Below are 20,538 nucleotides of genomic sequence, written 5' to 3'. Positions count from 1 at the left end.
CTCTCTACGTATTGTAATGTTATTGGTCTTCCCCATGCCACGTTCTTTTACAATTACTGTAAGATTGCTTCAGAAATAGAGTTAAGCCCTAATTTCATGAAAAGCTTTAGAACTTCTATTCTCTAAACGATATAGTTTCGTAATTCGTTCATGATTACCATTCCGAATATCGTGAACTCAGTACGTAGTCAGTATAGACTCACGTTTGATATCTCATGAGTCTCAGTCATGAAAACTCAGTATGCTTATGAACAGTTAATGCTTTAAACTCCATAATCAATCCATCAATACATGTCTTAACATAGTAATGTTCAGTATTCCAGTTTTATGCATTATAGTATGATTCTCAGTTTCTTAATATAAATTATTGAATATTGAACACTTGTATCTGGGCCTGAGGCCACAGTTTATGTATACGTATACTTGGGCTCGAGGCTATAAATTTGTGCCCTTACTTTTGGATCTGAGGCCACAGAATATAACTTAGTTAAAACAGGTGATTTCACAATCAGAACAGGGAATACTTGTGACTATACTTCTCTTGTTCAGTTTAACAATCAGTATGTTTCAATTTCAGTTTCAGCATGTTCATCTTTATTGATTTGGGCTGCCATTTCCCGAGCACCCCAAAACTAATTGCTTATTCTAATTGATTTTACCTACAAGTATAATTCAAATGTATTTACGTCTCTTTTGCTCGGGGCCTGCATTTCACGATGTAAGTACTGATTTACAGGATGACGTATCTGCTCGCTAGGATTCTCGTATCAGCTGCTTGGTGAGCCCCGATTTTCTTCGGGCAATTATCTATCTTTAAGTCATTCACTTATTATAGACGGTTAGGTATGCGGAGGCCTTATCCCGGTAATCAGTCAAGATCGAAAAGGCATTATTCATTAGAGGCTTCATAGACTAGAGTGACATTCAGTTAGAGTTTTGCAAATTATTATGTTGGCTACGTCTTCCTACTTTCATGCTTATCTCAATATTCCGCATTTAGGATTATTTCAGTAAGACATTTTGGTAGATCAACATGTGTTAAGTTATATTTCCTCATTCGGTATATATCTCATGTTGATTCAGCCAGCTAATTGGTTCACTCGCTCATATATAGCCAGACACTGAGTGCCATGTTACGCCCAGTCCATGATTCGGGGCGTGACAAAGCTTGGTATCAAAGCAATAGGTTCAAGTGTCCTAAGGAGTCTATGAAGACGTGTCCAGTGGGGTCAATTTTATGTGTGTGTACGCGCCATACATGTGAACGAACCACCAAGACATTCAGGATTGTCTCACTTCTTTCATACTCTAGATCGCGCAGTTAGAGCAGTACCTTTAGGAATTCTTCTAAGTCATGCGTATTACGAATTTTAGAAAATGCTTGGAAAAAAAAAGGTACACCAAGAGAACGTCAGCCACTAGCAAAAGGGCTACTGTTGATGCTGCCTGAAAAGTGGACTCTCAGACTCAGGGAGTTCGCACCAGTGCTCAGGGACTTGCGTTGGATTTAGTGCCCCCGTAGTTACAACCAGGACAATCATTCGAGGACAAATGATCCCAAGGGTAGATAATGTAACACTCCATTAATCTGGATTAGGTGTGAATATTTTAAATGAGTATTAATGTGACATTAGATATGTGAATTCCTATCGGGATGAGTTTGGGTGGAAATAGTTGTTTTGAAATTAAGATGAATAGTGAGGTGCATAAGATTCTAGAGAATCGACTAAGTTTATGGTAGGTACCTTTCCAGCCTATTTACATGAAAATTCGTTGGGAAATTAGAAGACTTAAAATATGAAAGTTGTGTACCTTTGGAATACCTTTCTATCGATATATAGTGGAGGTCAAACAGACATCTGTACACAACGTTATGACCTTTTACTCAACGGGCGAAGAGCAGTCCGTCGGACAAGCATCTGCGACACAGAAGGCATTCTGCGACATATTTCCTAATGCACTTTGGGCCAAATATCTGTCTCGAAGTTTCCAGGATTCTGTCTTGATATGCATTAGCATCTACGGCACAAGCGCCAAACGCAGATGCACCCGATATTCATTTAAAGTCGTTTTTTTTTTAATTTTTATTCCATTTTTCAGTTCTCCAAGCCCTTTCATGACTTTTCTCTCCTCTCTTCATCTTTCCACATCAAGGTAAGTCTCTCCCATGTATTCCTAAGTTATTCTAACACTTATATATGGATTCTTAACAAGATTCTACACTACAATCATAGGGTATTCAAGAAAACCCTTATCAAGATTTCAAGTTCAGGATTTTGGGTTTCTTCTTCAAATGTTCAGACCCTTTTATTCAAATTTTAGAGCGATTAGGGTATGTAAGGCTAACTTTCTACGTGCAGGAATGTCATTGGTCTTCCCCATACCATGTTCTTTTACGATTACTACAGATTGCTTCAGAAATAGAGTTAAGCCCTAGTTTCATGAAAAGCTTTAGAACTTCTATTCTCTAAACGATATAGTTTTGTAATTCGTTCATGATTGTCATTTCGAATATCGGGAACTCAGTACGTAATCAGTATAGACTCGTGTTTGATATCCCATGAGTCTCAGTCATGAAAACTCAGTTTTCTTAGGAACAGTTAATGTTTTTAACTCCATAATCAATTCATGAATACATGTATCAATATAGTTATGTTCAGTATTCCAGTGTTATGCATTACGCTCCAGGCCATGATTCGGGGCGTGAAAACAACTATATAAAAAATGACCCCTTCCTCAATTACCAAACACCCCTTATAGATAACAGGATCTAAGAGGTGAAGAAAACAAAACAAAGGAAAGGAAGGGAAAATGGATAGAGTGAAATTTGAGATCAAACAACAATTAGGGTTAGGATATCTAATCACACTCTTTGGGGTGCGGTCCTTCTTAGGACTCTGCTAATGCAGGATGTTTTGTGAACTGGATTGTCATTTTTATTTTTGCATTGAAAAAGTCAGTCAACTCCATCTAAGTAATACGAAAGTCACAAACTATTTTCCGACAATCAAATAATAGAAAATGAATTATTTTTCAAAAAATGTTTTTCGTCATACTAAACACATCCTAAAATCAATTTAGAAAAATAAATGAAAATGTACCAAATTGGACAATAGAGGTCTAACCTAGGTAAAAACGTACCCATTGAAAAAAGATTATAGAATAATATTGAGTGTAAAAATATAATTCTATATGTTTTCTCTTCTTGCTTCTCTACGTGAGGCAATGACTATGTAGCTATATCTTCTCTATATATATTGGGATTAGACTCTTGCAATCCCACTTCTTAGTAATACAAATAATCCTAGGCTATGTCAATGTTTAAATCCTAAACAATATGGAATTGGAATTGGACTCTACGCACGTGTGTCTACACGTGCTCTCTATCAAATTCAGTGTTTACACCAATCCAATTAAGATATGACACGTGTTTAACTTATATTTATTGCTAAACCATAGTAAATTAATATGCATACCTTAACCATGACAAAATAGAATGATCTGGTGAAGACACCGAATGAGAAAAGTTTTTATTGTCCAACCTAAATGCTAATATCCAAACATACCTTTTTATAGAAAACTTCATACCAAGAGTACCTTGCAACATATGGAAAACCCTTTATTTTCTTTCCATTGTTCCCTTCCCAATGAAGTAATACTTTCCATCCTCAAGAATCCAACATGACTATATATAACACATGACTCCTGACTCCTGACTCCTGACTCCAATCACCCCATTTTTAGAGATTGAGAGGAACGGAAAAGAGGGAAAAATGGGGAGAGGAAAAGTTGAGATCAAGAGAATTGAGAACACAAATAGTAGGCAAGTTACATTTTCAAAGAGAAGGCACGGATTGTTTAAGAAAGCCAATGAATTGGCTATCCTCTGTGATGCAGAGGTTGGAGTTATTGTGTTCTCCAACAACGGCAAGCAATATGAATTTTCTAGTAACAGGTAAAATTTAATTATTTCATCTTTTTATTATTATTTTTAATAAATAAGACTTGTTTTACCTCTATGTGTATTTGTTCTTGTTTAATTTTCTTTTAGATTGGATAGTTATTTTGTTGTCCCTATCTTGCTTTAATTTCACTGCTTTTAAGTCGTGGGTCTATCGGAAACAATCTGTCTACCCCATGAAGATAGGGGTAAGGTCTGCGTACATCCTACTCTCACATACCCCACTTGTGAGATTATACTATATATGTTGTTATTGTTGTTGTAAGATTGGTTATTGATGTGTACTTGTATACTCTTTTTGCCTTTGTGTTGTTTTGATATGTGTATTCTTTTTTGTTTAAAATCTTGTTAGTAGATAGATAAATCGGAAAAGGGCCAAAATTACCCCTGAACTTTGAAAAATAGTTCATTCATACCCTTCGTTATACTTTAGGGCCAATTATACCCTTACAGTTATACTATGGGGTCAATTATACCCTTCTGTGTAACTATTGCCACGTGGCATCATCCCAGCCCTTCAAAATTATTTTACCCTCAAATAATTTTTTACCCACTAATACGAAATTATTATTTTTTCCAGCCCAAACTAATACGAAATTATTATTATTATTTTTTCTTTGAAAAAATTATCCATATTATTTTTCTTTGAAAAAAAAAATTTGGGTCGGATTGAGTTATTTTAGTGGGTAAAAAAATTATTTGAGGGTAAAATAATTTTGAAGGGCCGGATGATCACGTGGCTTAATTAGATGAAGTGGTTAATTGACCCCATAGTATTTCATGTGTGTGTGGCCCTAAAGTATAAAAATATTTAAGTGCGATGTATTTTTCAAAGTTCGAAACCTTTGACCCTTTTCCGTAGATAAATTCTTTGGGTTTGAACCCTGAGAATGAAGAATTTTCTTTGAAGGAGCGCTTTTCTCTTGAATAAACCCTATGGGGCAGAAATTTCTATTGTTCTCATTTATGTATGACTGTTTGTAAAATTTTGTTAGTAGATGGATAGATCCTTCCGGATCGAATGATTGGAATGGAGAAATTTCTAGTATGAAGTATTTTTTCCTTAAATTGCCCCTACGCTGCCCTGTCATTCATTTAAATTAGTCGGACAAATAGGTTTGAATACCTGATGGTAGAAATAGATAGATGGATTCTAATTTGTTATTTTGTTTCTTTTATTTGATTTCTTTTGTTTTTTTCTTTGTTGGGTGGTATATTTGATTAATTTGAAGGGTTTTCATGATTTGTTTAATAAAAGAAGTTGAGAATTGAGAAAGATTAAGGTTTTAGTGGATGTTCCCTGTTAGATGAATTTGCTTGTATCATTTCTAATTTGTGTTTGTCATTCTTAATTACTAGGTGTCTAATAACTTAAAATTATTTAAGTGTGTTTATTAGTCCAAAGCTTCGATAAGTAGCTCTCGGCCTTTCGTAAAAAGAGAAAAAACAACGCCGATGAAGGTGTGTAACTTTTCAAGAATATATATTTGAGCTAAAACTACTGGTTTATGTCGAACTCGTAATTTAAAGCCTACCTCTGCCCCTGATTATCAATGGTTAGTCATAATTATTTCTTAAATGATCTAATAGGGTTAACTTTTTTTTTTTTTCCTTCTTGCGTTATCAATGCATAGAAGTTAAATTATTTTAGTATTATTGATTTTATTGCATCTTCTTTTATTCAAGTTCATTTTTTTTTTAATGAAGCATGGAACACACATTGGCAAGGTACAATAGGGCTCCAGAATCAATCGAAAATGGTGCAGCAGCGGTAGTAATTAAACACTTGTTTCACATAAATCAATTGATTGCATTAATTCTTTATTTAAGTAAAACATTTCCAATTTATTTAATTTTAATTAATAATTTAAAGATCTTGATTTTGTTAAACATTCATGAGTTGCAGCTTGAAGTGAATGCTTTCAGAGTTGAAATTGCAATGCTACGTCAGTTGCAACGGTAAGTCTTTATTTTGATTCTTGTCAAAACAAAAATAAATAGATGATTTACGCTTTTACTCTAAAATATCAATAAATTGTGAATATCTGATTAAATACATATAAGCTTTAAATTAATCTAAATGTACAGATTTGATAATAGAAACGGATATGTTCAACAACCGTAGACACATACACGAGCCTAACCTATTATTGATATTGTACATCCGCCTTGGGTCTAGGCTCAATATATGGCTTATTTTTCAGCTTCCATAATTGAAAAATAGCCACTGTCCAGAATTTATACTCCAAGACTTTATCACAGAGATGATTAGTCATTTTTTTTTTTTTTTTTGCGCGGATTGGCCTTCATTTAGGTTGGTCTTTAATTTTTTTCCCTTTAAATTGGTGGTCTTTAAGTTTTGCCCTTCGCCTAATACCCCGAGGTTGCGGGTTCGAACCCCAGCTCAGTTAAAAAAAAAAAATCGCAAGGCAGAATTTTACAAATCTACCATGCAAGGCAGAATTTGAGCCTTACGGCAGAAATTTGCAAATTCTATCCATGTGCAAATTCTGTATGTAAGGGCCAAATTCTGCCTTAGAATTTTAGCGAAATTCTGTCTGAAGGGCAAAAGTTAAAGACCACCATTTTGAGGGACAAAAAGACCACCCCCAGCGAAGGGCAATCCTGCAGATTGCCCGTTATTTTTCAATTATAGGGCCGAAAAGTGGCCGGTAAATGCTATTTCTACCATTAAAACATAGAAATAGTAATTACTTTTCAGCCCGGTCTTCAATAGCCATAGTCAGTCCCCAAGTGAAACTCCATGGCATTATCCTTGAGTTTCACTTGTCTAATTTGAAACTCCAAGATACTGATTATTTTTCAATTAGTTAAAAGTGGCTCTTGGTGAAAACAAATTCCGTTTAAAACACGTCAGGCTCTGAAGCTTCCTTCTTATATATTCAACATCCCCTATGTTTACTGGTATGAAATTTTCTTGCTTAGGGTGTCATAGAAGGAGAGCAAGCATATATTCTTAAATGTGCTTTTCTAATCCTAACAAAAAGGGTTAATTATACACACTGACATTTTAAAGAACTTATATGTTATCGAATTTACTTATAAACCATATTTACTAAAATATCTAATAAGTATTATTGAAAAGATTTATTATTGATGATATTGGTAAAGAATTTAATGATATGTTATATGTTTTTGCATGCTATAATATAATGTGAAGTCGATTGATGGGGGAGGAACTTGAAGGCTTGAACTTCAAAGAGTTGCAGCACTTAGAACATCAAATGACTGAAGCCATTTTAGCTGTGAAGGATAGAAAGGTATATATTACTTTTGCTAATTAGTTATTAGTACATGTAGTTAAATACCTATTTAAAATTTAGAAAGAAAAAAGGAAGCATTTTCCTGATCGTTATTACTAAGCTGTTTTTTTATTTTTATTTTTTTATTTTAGGAACAAGAACTGATGCAAAAACTTGAAAAATCACTGCTGCAGGTATATTATTAATTTTTTGTTAAAAATCCTCCTTTTTTATTGTTATAAAAATCCTTTATTACCAATATAAGTGTATTTTTCACAAATAATTTTCACCAATTTTCTATGAAGGTAAAGGTTCAAGTCCGCTTATCTCTAGCTTGTGAGCTTTACTATGACAAAGCCATGAATTTCGCTAAGAATATTTTATACAACATTATTTTCTTCGAAGGATATTTAGTTGATCATCGTTTGTTGGCTGTAACACGCCCTAGCCTCTGAGAGGAAAATTCTTTCAAAATATCTAAAGTGAGTTTTGAGGAAATGAATGGAAATTCTCATTTGCTTCTCAACTAATAACAAATGTTTTTCTAATCTAGTGAAAGAAATAGTTCTCCATTGAAACAGAGAAACCTAAATTTTGTCAATTAAAGCTGGCGCTTTGGTTTTTTTTTTTTTTTTTTGGGCAGGTGGAAAAGGTCAGGCTTGAAAATGAAGCCCTACGTGAACAAGTAAGTAGCCTTAAATCCAATTCTTTAATAATTGTATTCCAGTATTATAATTGTTTTTCCTAATTTTGGTATAAGATTTACCTTATTATTTATTAAAATATTCAAAATTATTTTTGTTTGTTCAGATTGATGAACTAAAACGCAGCTCCGCTTTGAAGATGAATTGAGTTGGTGATCGTGACTCAGACGCTTGCGCTTAGGGTAAGAAATTATAAACTGCAATTAATTTTTTTTATTTAATTGAATTATTATCTTTCAAATTTTTCACCTTCCCCCACTCCAACCCCCCCCCCCCCCTCAAAAAAAAAAAACGTTTGGTTATATATTGGACTGACTTGTTTTTATTGAAGATGAGTTTCAAATTTAAAAATATGATCTTGACCAGTTTTTCAAGCATGTTTTGTTTTTTTTCCACTCACAGAATTTCACCTTTTTTTCAAGTTAAATACATATTCAAACACAACCCGATTTCCAAATACCCTTTTTCATATTTTTTTTCAAATGTTATCTTTTCTAATTATGTCCAAACACCTACTAAAAACACATCCCTTTTTTCCTAAACCCCCATATTAAATTCAAGAATTGATAATTTTTCTGCTTTGTCCCGTGGTCATTTATGTTATGTTGCTCGGACTTTTAAAAAATGTAGATGGATGTGCGTCGGATCTTCCAAAAGTACTAAAATTTTGGAGGATTCAACTCAGGAGCTGTAATATTTTTAGAGAGTCCTGACAACATAACATCATTGTTTCCTGTATAACTAATATTGTATAACTAATATACCTCAACCTAGTTATATTACGGGTTAATCTTCGTCTAGCAATTACTGTAGTAATTTCTGTATAACTAGTCTATGAACTAAACGACCCTTAATGTTACTCATTTCTAAATTTTCTACTCCAAATTATCATGTTGAACTAAAATTTGTAAAAACTTCATAAAATATGATTTCCTCCTTAAATGAAAATTAACTTAGAGGACATATTTAACATTATTTTTTTTCCTTACAGCTACCAGTTGATACAAGTCAGGAGATGATAATACCAAAAGTGGAAATCACTTCCAATGATGCTCAAAATCCAATGGTTTTGGAGTGATATATTTTCTTGCATAAGACATTTCGTTATCAGATTTTGAAATCGAGACTCTTTAATTTTTACATTATATTAATGTTTGCTTAGCTTAGATTTAGCTAACTTTTTATCAAGTCAAACGATGATTTTGTTTTGTCTTTCACTCATTTCTTCTTATGCAAAGTCAATGTATGACTTCATCTTGTTGTAGAAGCTGGTTTGGTTTCGAACCTATAAAGAATTGAAAGGACTTAAATTGGACTTAAATTAATCTTCTTGTTTTTAATTTTTTGACTCTTTCAAGTCAACTTTTTTGCCTTATGTTTGAAATGATCTTTGTGGTTGTGCAATGGTCACTTTTTTTGTCCCTATCGATGTTCCGTGCTGTATTGGGACCCACACTTATCGGAATTGTGTCTCATTTATAAGATCTATTAAAAGGAAAAGCGCTCCCTATTAAGAATTTTACCATACACACAAGGCTTGAATTCGAGGCCACTTATTCAATATTGGGAATGAACAACTTCTTGGTATAGAGCATGTTATTCCTTTAATATGCTTTGAAGCGAATTCGGATAGTTTGTCAATGAGTTTTGGATACCGAATGGTCAAGTGAAAAAAAAAATCACCGTTTAATATATGATTTTTAGTTTATAAAGGTTCAACAATTTTGATATAATACAATCCACCTATTAAGGATTTAAGGTCTTTCTTGCTTAGAGAATTTACTTTTCAATTGAGGCAGCTTATCCATTTTATAATTTCATGTTAATTGAAAGTATTGTAAAAGGTGTTGGATAAAATAAGTTTATATTTTGTTTTGTAGATTATATACTTTCTCCATATTATTAGTCATCATTTAAGAAAATATGGAACTTAATAAATAATATGTGGATTCCAAATAAAATTACCCCATCTCTTACCAATCAAATCCTATTTTTACACGGAAATATATTCATAAAACAAATATAAAATAATAAAAGGACGTCATTTTATTAACTAATCCACAATTTATGTCATCTTTAGATGGCTTAATATTGTGAGTTGGTCTAATAAGTGTCATCTTTCTCCTATTAGCTTGACGTTGTATTTATAAACTTTTTTTAGAAAAAAGAACACCCCCAAAACAATGTTATTTTTGTGGTCTCCCGTTCTTTTTAAGACATATCACCCTTTAGTAACGATTATTTTCTAAATTAAGAATTAGCATGCATTAGTCTAATCATAACTTTGTTAGTCAAACAAATGACGAAACGTTCCATACAATTGTTCACTAATTTAATAATAATTCTCTTATAATGGTTGCATGCCCACTTTATTATATTGATCCCTGTTTTTTTTTAACAAAAACTTTGCAATTCAAATATATCCAAGTTTTTCTTAATTACATTACTTATGATATTATTATTTTGAATAAACAGAGACTTAGTTAATTCAATCGGAGATTACCATTCTTTTTATTAGACTCTCATTTCTTGGCCCACATACTTTTTGCAGTACAAATTGTAATATAAAATTCCTCGTGGATAAAACATGGCAAACTAAATTTCGTCAAATATTTTTTTTTTTGGTGCGGGATAATGATATTTTCATCCTTAAAAATTGTTATTTGGACTAGGGATGGGCGTTCGGGCCATCGGATTGGATATGAAATTTTCGGTTTGGATATTCGATTTTCGGATTGAAGAAATTACAATCCAAATCCAATCCAAATAAGTTTGGATTGGATCGGATATTTTAAGTTCGGTTTCGGATTATTCGGTTTGGATATTTCGGATTTTCGGATTTGATTCTTGAGAGTTGAGGCAAACTTATTAGGAACGAAATTCATGTGTTAGTTCCAAAAAGGTAAATCTAAATCTTAATTGCTCAGTAAAAAAAAGTCTTCCAGTTCAAATTAGGATTAACAAATCTAAGTTATGTCCAACATAGTAAATTCATACCAAATAAAAGCATTCTGGAAAAGTAGAAATAAATAAAATAAAATCTAAGTAGTCATCAGGAAAAATAACAAAGAACTCTGCCGTGGGTGACACTATCGTGAGACTTTTGAGACTTGAGAAGTAAGAAAACCCTATATTATATTTGATTTAGTAGAGAATTGTATATTGGACTTAATATTTTAAAGGGTAGGGCCTTAGGTACTAATCTATTGGACATTTAGAAACTAGACTTATTAGTACTGACACATATGATATAGATAGGGCTAGATATAACGTATAAAAATTTCGAATTTTCGGATATCCAAAAATCCATAGTACTAAATTCATATCCAATCCGAAATTCATAAATTTTAAAAATAAAATCCAAAGTCCAATTCATAATCAAAATATCCAAACCAAATATTTAAAAAGTTTGAATTTCAATTTGGATTTCGGATTGGCCCAAACTGTGCCCACTCCTAATTTGGACAACTCAATATGTGGATCAGAATATCCTAATGATTGTGCCCTAACTTTGCGTGTTTAATATATAATAATATCTAAAATGCGGGACAAACAAAAAGTATAAAGGTGAAGGAACAAAATTATGTCTAAAATCGACCAACTGTGCAACTTTTTCCTTTTCATAACCTTTCTATTTTTCAACCAAAAAAAAAAATAAAAAAATTCCTTTCTATATTTCCTTTCAAAATCAAATGAAATCGCAAATTATTAAGATCACAAAGTGTTCACTACTACATGAATTCATCCTAAATTCGCTTATCGAAGATGTTGAAAACATACTTTTTTATCAAAAATCTCATATCTTTTACGGCATAAGAAAAATATCTATCGAAATTTATATTTTCTCAGTAGGGTGTGAACCCGACCTTGGACTAAGGAAGTAAAGAATTTTTATTAGAATTTTGTGGAATATATTTACTACGTAGGAGGTGAAAAATATATATTTCCTAGCATCATTTAGCTTAGATTTTTTTATTCCCTTATAGTTGTTTATTTTTTCCCTTAAAGTTGTTTGAGTTGATATACCAAAATCTCAACAATCTTTGTGATCCTTAACTTAATTTATAATTTAGTAATAACAGTATTGCAGCCGAGTAATAATAACAACTGAAGCATGTAAAACGATCATTAATATTAATTAATAAAACGATAAAGCTAAAATTTTCTGAAAATAATAGATTAAATAATTAATGAACCCTTAAAAGTCCACTTAAAGTGCAAATTAATCTTGGGGCCTCTTATCATTTGAGAATGCCGCACGACCCCAAATACTTTTGAATTTTCTATCTCCTTTCAAGATAATTTCCTTAGTATTATTATATTATTTCAGTTTATTTACGTATGGTTACTGTGTAATTCTTTATATTATTAACGTAATCTAATACGTTATAGGTGAGTTGCCCAGCTTATTTTTCCAAGTGATTCGCTACCAAAAAGCCTCAAATTTTCCGTTTTTGTCGAGACACTGTTGAAAATATGGAACTTTCGTCGGAAACGTTTTTTGCACGAAATTAGCTGTTCTACTAGTGCATTATTTCACTTATAATATTTGTTTAAACTGCTCAATAGTGTATCAATGGCTATTCGTAATTATTTCTTAAACGGTTATTCGTAATTATTTCTTAAATGATCTAATAGTGTTAACTTTTTTTTTTCTTCTTGTGTTATCAATGCATAGAAGTTAAATTATTTTAGTATTATTGATTTTATTGCATGTCTACGTACACTCTACCCTCCTCAGACCCCGAGTTGTGAGATTTCACTGGGTGGTCGTTGTTGATTTTATTGCATCTTCATTTATTAAAGCTCTTTTTTTTTTTTTTAATCAAGCATGGAACACACATTGGCAAAGTACAATAGGGCTCCAGAGTCAATCGAAAATGGTGCAGCAGAGGTAGTAATTGAACACTTGTTTCACATAAATCAATTGACTGCATTAATTATTTATTTAAGTAAAACATCTCCAATTTTTTTTTTTTTAATTAACTAATTTAAAGATCCTGATTTTGTTAAACATTCATGAGTTGCAGCTTGAAGTGAATACTTTCAGAGTTCAAATTGCAATGCTACGTCAATTGCAACGGTAAGTCTTTATTTTAATTCTTGTCAAAAGAAAAATAAATAGATGATTTACGCTTTTAGTCTCTAAAATATCGATAAATTGTGAATATCTGCTTAAATACATATAAGTTTAAATTAATTTAAATGCACAGATTTGATAACAGAAACAAATATGTTTTGAACCTTAGACACATACACGATCCTAACCTATTATTGATATTGTCCGCCTTGGGTGTCACGCCCCGAATCATGGCCTGGGCGAAACACGACACTCGGTGCCTTACTGCATGTGACCGAGCGAACCACATGGCTTGCTGAATCATCATGAGGCATAACATGAGTGGAATATAACGTGAATGCATGATGAGCCTTTATAAAACGTAGGAAGTCATAATACTTAATAAAATATTTGTTTAAACATGAGTGCGGAAATAACATGAATGAGCCAAAATGGCTATACGACTCCGAATGTCTGACATAACATAACTGACTTGTGTAGTCTATGAAGCCTCTATCATGAGTCTGACTGGAAAACATACTTACTGGGACAAGGCCTCCAGTATACCTTAGATGCATAACTAATCATAAAACAAAAGTTGACTAAACCCCGAATGAGATGGGCTCACCAATAAGCTGATACGAATGCGTCCTCGAGCGATGTGTCGTCCGTATATCGATACCGCATCGTGAAATGCAAGCCCCCGGCAATAAAAGGGGACGTCGCACATTGAATGTCTTGGGATGTAAAGCAACTCGAATGAAATAACATGGGACATAAAGTAACAAAGATAAGAACGAACGTGAAACCGAAACACAGTTATGAGCATGAACATGAATACATATATAATATAAAGCATGAGTAAAACATGGTAGGTAGGGAGAGCATTTCATAACCGACAATATAATATCACCACGTGGGTACGTGGAGTACAAGAAAAATGCTCATTAACGAATCCATTCGGAAAATTAAGGTATCGTCCTATCCGGGCGGTGGTCCTTAAAAGTGTAATTTTCGTCCCAAAAAGTCAATAGCAACCAGAAAAATCTGGTCGCCACTCGTCCCAATAGGCTCCGCCGCTAAAGATCAATAGGGACGAGATTTGTGAACTGGTCCTTAAAGGGTTTTTGGCGACGTGAAAAATTCTGGTCCCTAAGACACTTTTAAAGACCATAAATCTGGCCCCTAAGCATAGATCAACTGGTCTTTATAATATTTTAGTAGCTAGATTTCACTGGTCCGTAAAAGCCTTTTAAGATTAAATATCTGGTCCTGACAAGTCATGTATTATTTGGAATGATACAATTATTAAACAGATTATCATATACACATCATTTAAATTATCAATAAATCATGCTTTCATTAACAAATATGCATTTACAAATCTAAAAAATGGTATTAACATTCCACTTGTAGCCGTATAATCACAATGCATATGTCACAGCATTGTTTACACAACATTTAGCAAAATAAAATATTTTCCCCTAAGAAAATGACAGCCAATTTCTCAACTTGTATGAGGTCTTCAAACTCCCTCTCGACTTGTCCTTGGAACTCTTCTAACCCTGTAAAAATATAAAAAGTCAAATCTCTTTAGAAAATTATAAAGATCGGATTGTATCTAAAAGATAACATATTGGATAGAAAAATCTGGATACTGTATCTTTCTTCTCCTTTGAAGAATTCCATTTTCATATATAGTCCAATTACACATTTCAAGATTACAAAAAAAATTAAACCTGTTAACGTTATAACCAAACTATTTTGAGAGCTAGACATCGAGCAAATTACATAAATAAGAGCTGAAAACAAAGGGCATTACACAATCTAATGAAACCTCCAATTATTCTTCATTTATGTCTCCACTCAAATAAAAATAATTGTTGTCTATGGCTAACATCATCTTTAACCTAGAACTGAAATGGAGATACGCGTTAAGAAGCATTTATTTGAAAACTAGGAAACTGGAGAAGATAAATTAAGACACCAAAACCATACCTGTGCTAAGAGCATATTGAGAAAAAGAATACACGGCAATATCCATTTTAAAAAGTTTCAAATATTACCCTATTACTACTACTCCAAATAGTTAAGTGCATGTGGAACTATCATATATTAATCTGGTCTAGAGCACAATTATCGTTCTGTTAAAACGGCAGACACTATAGAAGCAAAGCTCGTCATGAAGTATCAATTTAAGTAATTATGCAGTTAAAAATAAACTTATAAGTTCATCTCCACTGATTTGATGAATTCAGGAAGAAGGGAGGATATAGTAAAAAAAGAAATGAAAGTAAGAAAGAAGAAGAAAATAGAGTAGTATATTTGGTTGTTTGCGGTGGAATAAATTCTAAGTGTCCATAACATCTTATCTTCCACAATCTTATTTTGCTCAACAAATCAAATCCAAGCACCAATATCAATGTAAAATTTCATGCTCCTAGAATCACTTTATTTGAATAGTATCATTTTCTGCTTATCAGTGCAATATTTTTGTCCTTCCCCTGAGTTATCTTAAAGCGAATTGTTGGTTATCTTAACTTGGAAGCTACCTGGTCTCTAAAGTAGAGCTTTTGTTAATAATTTTTTTCCTAATCATTTACTTTTAATTAAATTTCATCCATTTGCACTTCTGCAGCAGGTGCATCGCCTTCTTATCATTAATGTTGGATCTGAATTTAAGGTCCTTTTTTTTTATCAAGACTGAATTTAAGGTCCTTTAGAGAGAAATTAGGACTTTTTTTTTTAATCGATGCACCCTATCAAAGATTAAAGCACGGAAAATTAGTCCGAAGTGTTCTGTCTTCGTTTTCCTTTCCTTACGGCTTACCCCATCACCCTCCCTCTATATATGGATTAATCTATGCCAACGAAGAAACTAATAAGACCTTAATCTTGAAGTTACTACTGATGCAATGTTTAGCTTTTGAGGCAGAGCTACTAATATTCAAAATAGAAACACTGCTACAATCTCTTTATTCCTCTGTATAAAATATTACACCTTATTTTCGGGTCAGACATCTCAATCAAACATTTTGTCACAAATGCAATGCACCTTACTATCAAAGAAGGAAAAAGAAATTAAGTTTCAAAAGGCAAAAAGAAAAGGTAGATCCGTAGCTAACAATTAAAAATCATGCACTTAGATGTCTAGCCCCAAACATGCATGAGCAAATCAGGAAAAATATATTTGTCTATGTATGGAAATAATAAACAAGAATCAAGCCAAAAGAACATACAAAAAGAAAAAGTACAACAATGAAGAAGGCTTGCAGAAAAAACTCACAAAAACCAAAAGCTGGTAGTCTGAAAGAGCGAGCACCACATAGAGAATCAGAAGAAAATTGAAAAATTCTGCACCTAGCAGAATCACGCAAACCGAACTCAGTGAGTTATGGACGCCATAGAAATGTTTAGCATAGGGATTATTCAAATACTCATTACCAATCTGACCAAAACACTCCCAAAAAAGAAACCTGCAGCGATAATTCAACTTACATATCAAATGAACAAGAAAAACATGAAACTGAAAAGACAAAAGTGTCGTTAGGATACTGAATATACACCAATATGTTCGCCGTAAACTCAGGGGAAATAGATATTCTGATACAGAGATCGAGAGATAGAGACAGAGAAACAATCAAGGGGAGTGTAGGGTTAGTAAAGACTGAAGAGGTAATACAGGTGTCGTACGTTTTGGTGTTATTTCATGATTTTGGTAACAGATGGACAGTCAAATTACAAAAACACCCTTCGTCGTACCAGGCAACGTTCACTTATTAATAATAGAAATATTAACGTAAAGTCACAACAGAGCAAAATGAAAAACATATAAAAGAGTTGGTAAAAGAAACTTAAAATGAATATAGCCTTAGGGGAAAAAGGACAGATGAAAAGAAACTGATAAGATGTGACCTCTATGAAAAATAGAAAGAGATGGCAGTTCAACAGAGATGCTGGAATAATAGGTCGTCCATACGTTAAAACTAAATTAAGATGATAAAGAAAAGAGAAGTTACCGTGGTCTCTAGTTTGTGTTGATCATATGCAGTATATACTTCTTCAATATATTCCCTAAAACCTGCAGTTCACCAGTATCTTCTTGCCAAACATGAGAAGAAAAAAAAACCTATGCTTACCAGGGTGAAGAAGAAAAGAAAAGGAGTAAAGTTTAGCTGAACAAGTTTAGACATTGTAAATACTTGTGCTACTGGATGAAGAAGAAAAAAGAAAGAGTCAAGTTGAGCCTTATCCCAACAAAGAGACGATTGAAACTTTTTATTCCTGGTTGTATTAAAACTGCAAAGGTTTATACAAGTAAATGATACTACGGGAAAAACATTAGAATGAGGAGAAATTTCTATGAGTAGGAAATTACCCAAATTCTTTGAACACGTTAAACGATCTAAAACATGTTTAAAGTGACCCGGGAGGAGGATAAAAGTAGATGGATGCATAGTAACGGGGCTGATTTTGCAGTGGCTAGCTACCACGAAAAGTGCAGAAAGTATTATTTTAGAGCCAGGCACTAAGAAAGGGAAATTAAATAGATATCACGACGCATCATATGGTTGAATGTACATTAAGCAGGCACAACCTGTATTCAAATCTTCTTCATATATATTACACTAAGTGAAAGAAGAGATCTTCACCTTGACACCATGTACATATCATAAAAGGAACAAGGTTTCAGATCGTATCCATATTATATCGTATGCAGTTTAGCTGATTATTTCCTTTTTATTGACAAACACTATAGTAATGGAAATGATAGGCTACTATAATAGCAAGAAGGGTCGGATATAAGATAGCATCAAAAATAGGAAGAAACAAATTGCAACTGGAAAAAAAAATGAGCAGTACACTCTGAAGCAATAATATGACCAGATGAATAAGAGAAAGAATAAGAACATTATATTTTAGGAAGGACTGAAACTAATATTAAGATCACACGTGCTATATCTGTTCAAGAAAATGAACCAACCCGGAATTCCTGCAGCAAGAAAAATGAGGTTGATAATAAGAACAAACATAGCATAACAATCTAAACCTAATTTTGTGTAGGCGACTTTTCATTATTTGTGATCACAAGCCTGAACCTCGTATTTAACATAGAAATTTTACAAGATTCAAGAAACCTACATATTAAATCAGCCCAGCATAACATAATAGTTCCATAACTCTTCATAAAGTAGCTCTATCTACATGCTTTATTCCAAACCTTTAAAATACTGAAGGTTTCAAACTTAAAATCACAAGGAACCTATTGGGCGTCATAGTTCGGACCTTAATAATGAAAAGCTAAATAGCTAACTAGAGCGAGAACTATTTTCTACTGAAAATAGTGAGATAAATAGTTATCTAACCAATGACTGAAGGCAGGTGAACTCTTTACACTTGCTACCAATTATGATGACAGCTTAGAGAACAGATCCAAAACTACACTTGTGTGAATACGTCCTACTTTCTATGTCAGGTACTCGCTACAAAGGATGTAAATCTTGTAAGTACATAAGTCAACAACTAAACATACAGTGAGAAATGAAATGAACTCTGTGAATTACACACAGATTTTCCATACACACCAGCTCCAATGATAGACGCAATAGTTTCCTGGCCATAAATTTTGTGCTTTGGGACAACAAAATCCAAAAATATTGAATACAATCATTTATTTAGAGGCATCATTACCAGTTATTTGATTACCAAAATGACCTGGCGGGTCGTTTCATTACATCATCTACCACAGATAACGACACAAAGATTAAAATGACTCAATGTTTAGAAAACTACTTATTGGGTATTTCTTTATGCAAGAGGCATGATTCAGATAAAATGTGAGCTTAAAAATAAGGCATTATATTTATGAAGTCAAAAGCACAAGGGTAATGTGTATAACTCCAATATTTTTTCACTAACAATTTCATAGAATTTAAACACCACATGAGAAACTCCTAACATAGTTGAAATAATGTTGCACTTTGACAGAAAGTATTTAAGTAGTCTTTTGAAAAGAAAATGCGACATTCTTATTTTATTTTTTCTTTATAGTCCATGTGCTGCAGAATCATATTCAGCCCTTGGTTTGACATAATTCAGCTAATATAGGTGGATGATTCCTGCAAGTATACCATACGCGAGACATTTTGTAAGTGTAGAAACCAACAACTGAACAGATTGCAATCCCAATTATAATCTCTTATACCCAACAAAGTTCAGTAAAAATAGGATATTTAAGTAAAATGGCACTATTAGTATCATCAATTGATGGGTTTAAACAAGATCCCATACCAAGAAAAAATAGATCCTACAAATTCTCAACTTTCCCAAATCATATAGCCTAAATTGTATTAGCATAAACTTATCATTCTTGAATTTGTCACCACATAAGTAAGGATTATCTCAGAATTTGAAGAATAACTGGAAGGGAAAACATTAACGCTTGCTTATGTTAGCGAAAGAAAGAGTTCAGATACATATCTATGAAACGAGAGAGCTCTAAAATAAACACCCTAAATAAGAAAAAATAGGTAAAGCATTCATCTGTTGAAAAATGAAGAGAAAGTAGCTAAAGAAGCACCCAAAATCGTAAACAGCATCCAACAACAAATTGAAGAGAAAGCCCACATTCATAAAAAAGCCCACAAATAAAGAGAAGAAACACAGAATGCACAAAAGATCTCACCGAAACAACATTAGAATAAGGAAATCAGAAATGCCAATCTCTGAAATTTCTCCATATCCAACAACGCCGCTGCCATATACACATCGTTTCTTAAACTATCCTCCTCAACGCCGCCGCCGTTAACCGTCATTGAAGACGATGATGATTCGACATTTATTATTCCACCTCCTCAACCACCTAGATCTCTGATGCCATTTTACTTTCTTAAATTGAAATTGGAATTTTCAAATCAATATGGAGTTAGTATAAATTTGACTATCGAATTTGACTTATTATATGAATAGAATTTTTGAGTGTGTGAACGAATGGGGATTCTAGGGTTTTGCTGGGAAGGAAGGAGAGGGTTGACTCAGTATTTTTGAGGAAACAACAAAATAACCAGTAGCAAGAGTAAATAATTACCTGAGAGTTGAACTTTTAGGTATTTTTGATGAACAAGATTTTGGATCTATCCCCAAAATGATGAAGGAGAATAGGAGATATATGAGCGGCCCAATTTTTTTGTCTTTAACTTTAGGTGTTTTATTTTTTTATATAAATAAGTGGCGCATTTTGTCCCCACTCAAATATTACTACTAGGACCAGATATGCATATCTTTAGGGACTAGAAGTAGTATCTTCGCCAACTATTGGGGAATTATAGACTAGAAAAAATTCTCATCCCTATACCTATACTTTTTAGGACCGGATTTATAACCCGTCATTAATTGTTGGTCGCAGATAAGCCTTTTTCTTGTAGTGACTTTGATGTTTACACTTGGTGAACTATCTTCCTCAAGCTCGATTCTATGTTCACAAATACCGGAGGAAATCCCCCTAATATCCACAATAGTCCACCCAATAGATCTTCGATAAGCCCGCAAAAC

General features: G+C 33.0%; 1 protein-coding gene and 1 long non-coding RNA gene across 2 annotated transcripts; one reads left to right on the top strand and one right to left on the bottom strand.

Annotated features, from left to right (window-relative positions):
• The first annotated feature begins 3,408 nt into the window (after positions 1-3,408).
• On the top strand, positions 3,409-9,131 carry LOC132045295 (agamous-like MADS-box protein AGL15). The gene is made up of 8 exons (XM_059435854.1): positions 3,409-3,955; positions 5,669-5,735; positions 5,868-5,920; positions 7,143-7,242; positions 7,377-7,418; positions 7,868-7,909; positions 8,035-8,110; positions 8,920-9,131. Exons 1-7 carry the CDS (start codon positions 3,774-3,776, stop codon positions 8,074-8,076), a joined length of 528 nt encoding a protein of 175 aa, XP_059291837.1. The 5' UTR covers positions 3,409-3,773; the 3' UTR covers positions 8,077-8,110; positions 8,920-9,131.
• Positions 9,132-14,602: 5,471 nt separating this feature from the next.
• Positions 14,603-20,321, bottom strand: LOC132045284 (uncharacterized). Its single transcript, XR_009412391.1, has 2 exons — positions 17,007-20,321; positions 14,603-14,903 (listed from the first exon to the last, which is right to left on the bottom strand). It is a non-coding gene; the product is annotated as an uncharacterized LOC132045284 (long non-coding RNA).
• Positions 20,322-20,538: the final 217 nt, after the last annotated feature.

This window comes from Lycium ferocissimum, unplaced genomic scaffold (assembly GCF_029784015.1).
Source record: "Lycium ferocissimum isolate CSIRO_LF1 unplaced genomic scaffold, AGI_CSIRO_Lferr_CH_V1 ctg640, whole genome shotgun sequence".
Taxonomy (NCBI): Eukaryota; Viridiplantae; Streptophyta; class Magnoliopsida; order Solanales; family Solanaceae; genus Lycium; species Lycium ferocissimum.
Note: the sequence above shows the minus strand (reverse complement) of the source record. Positions and strands in the feature narration are given on the sequence as shown.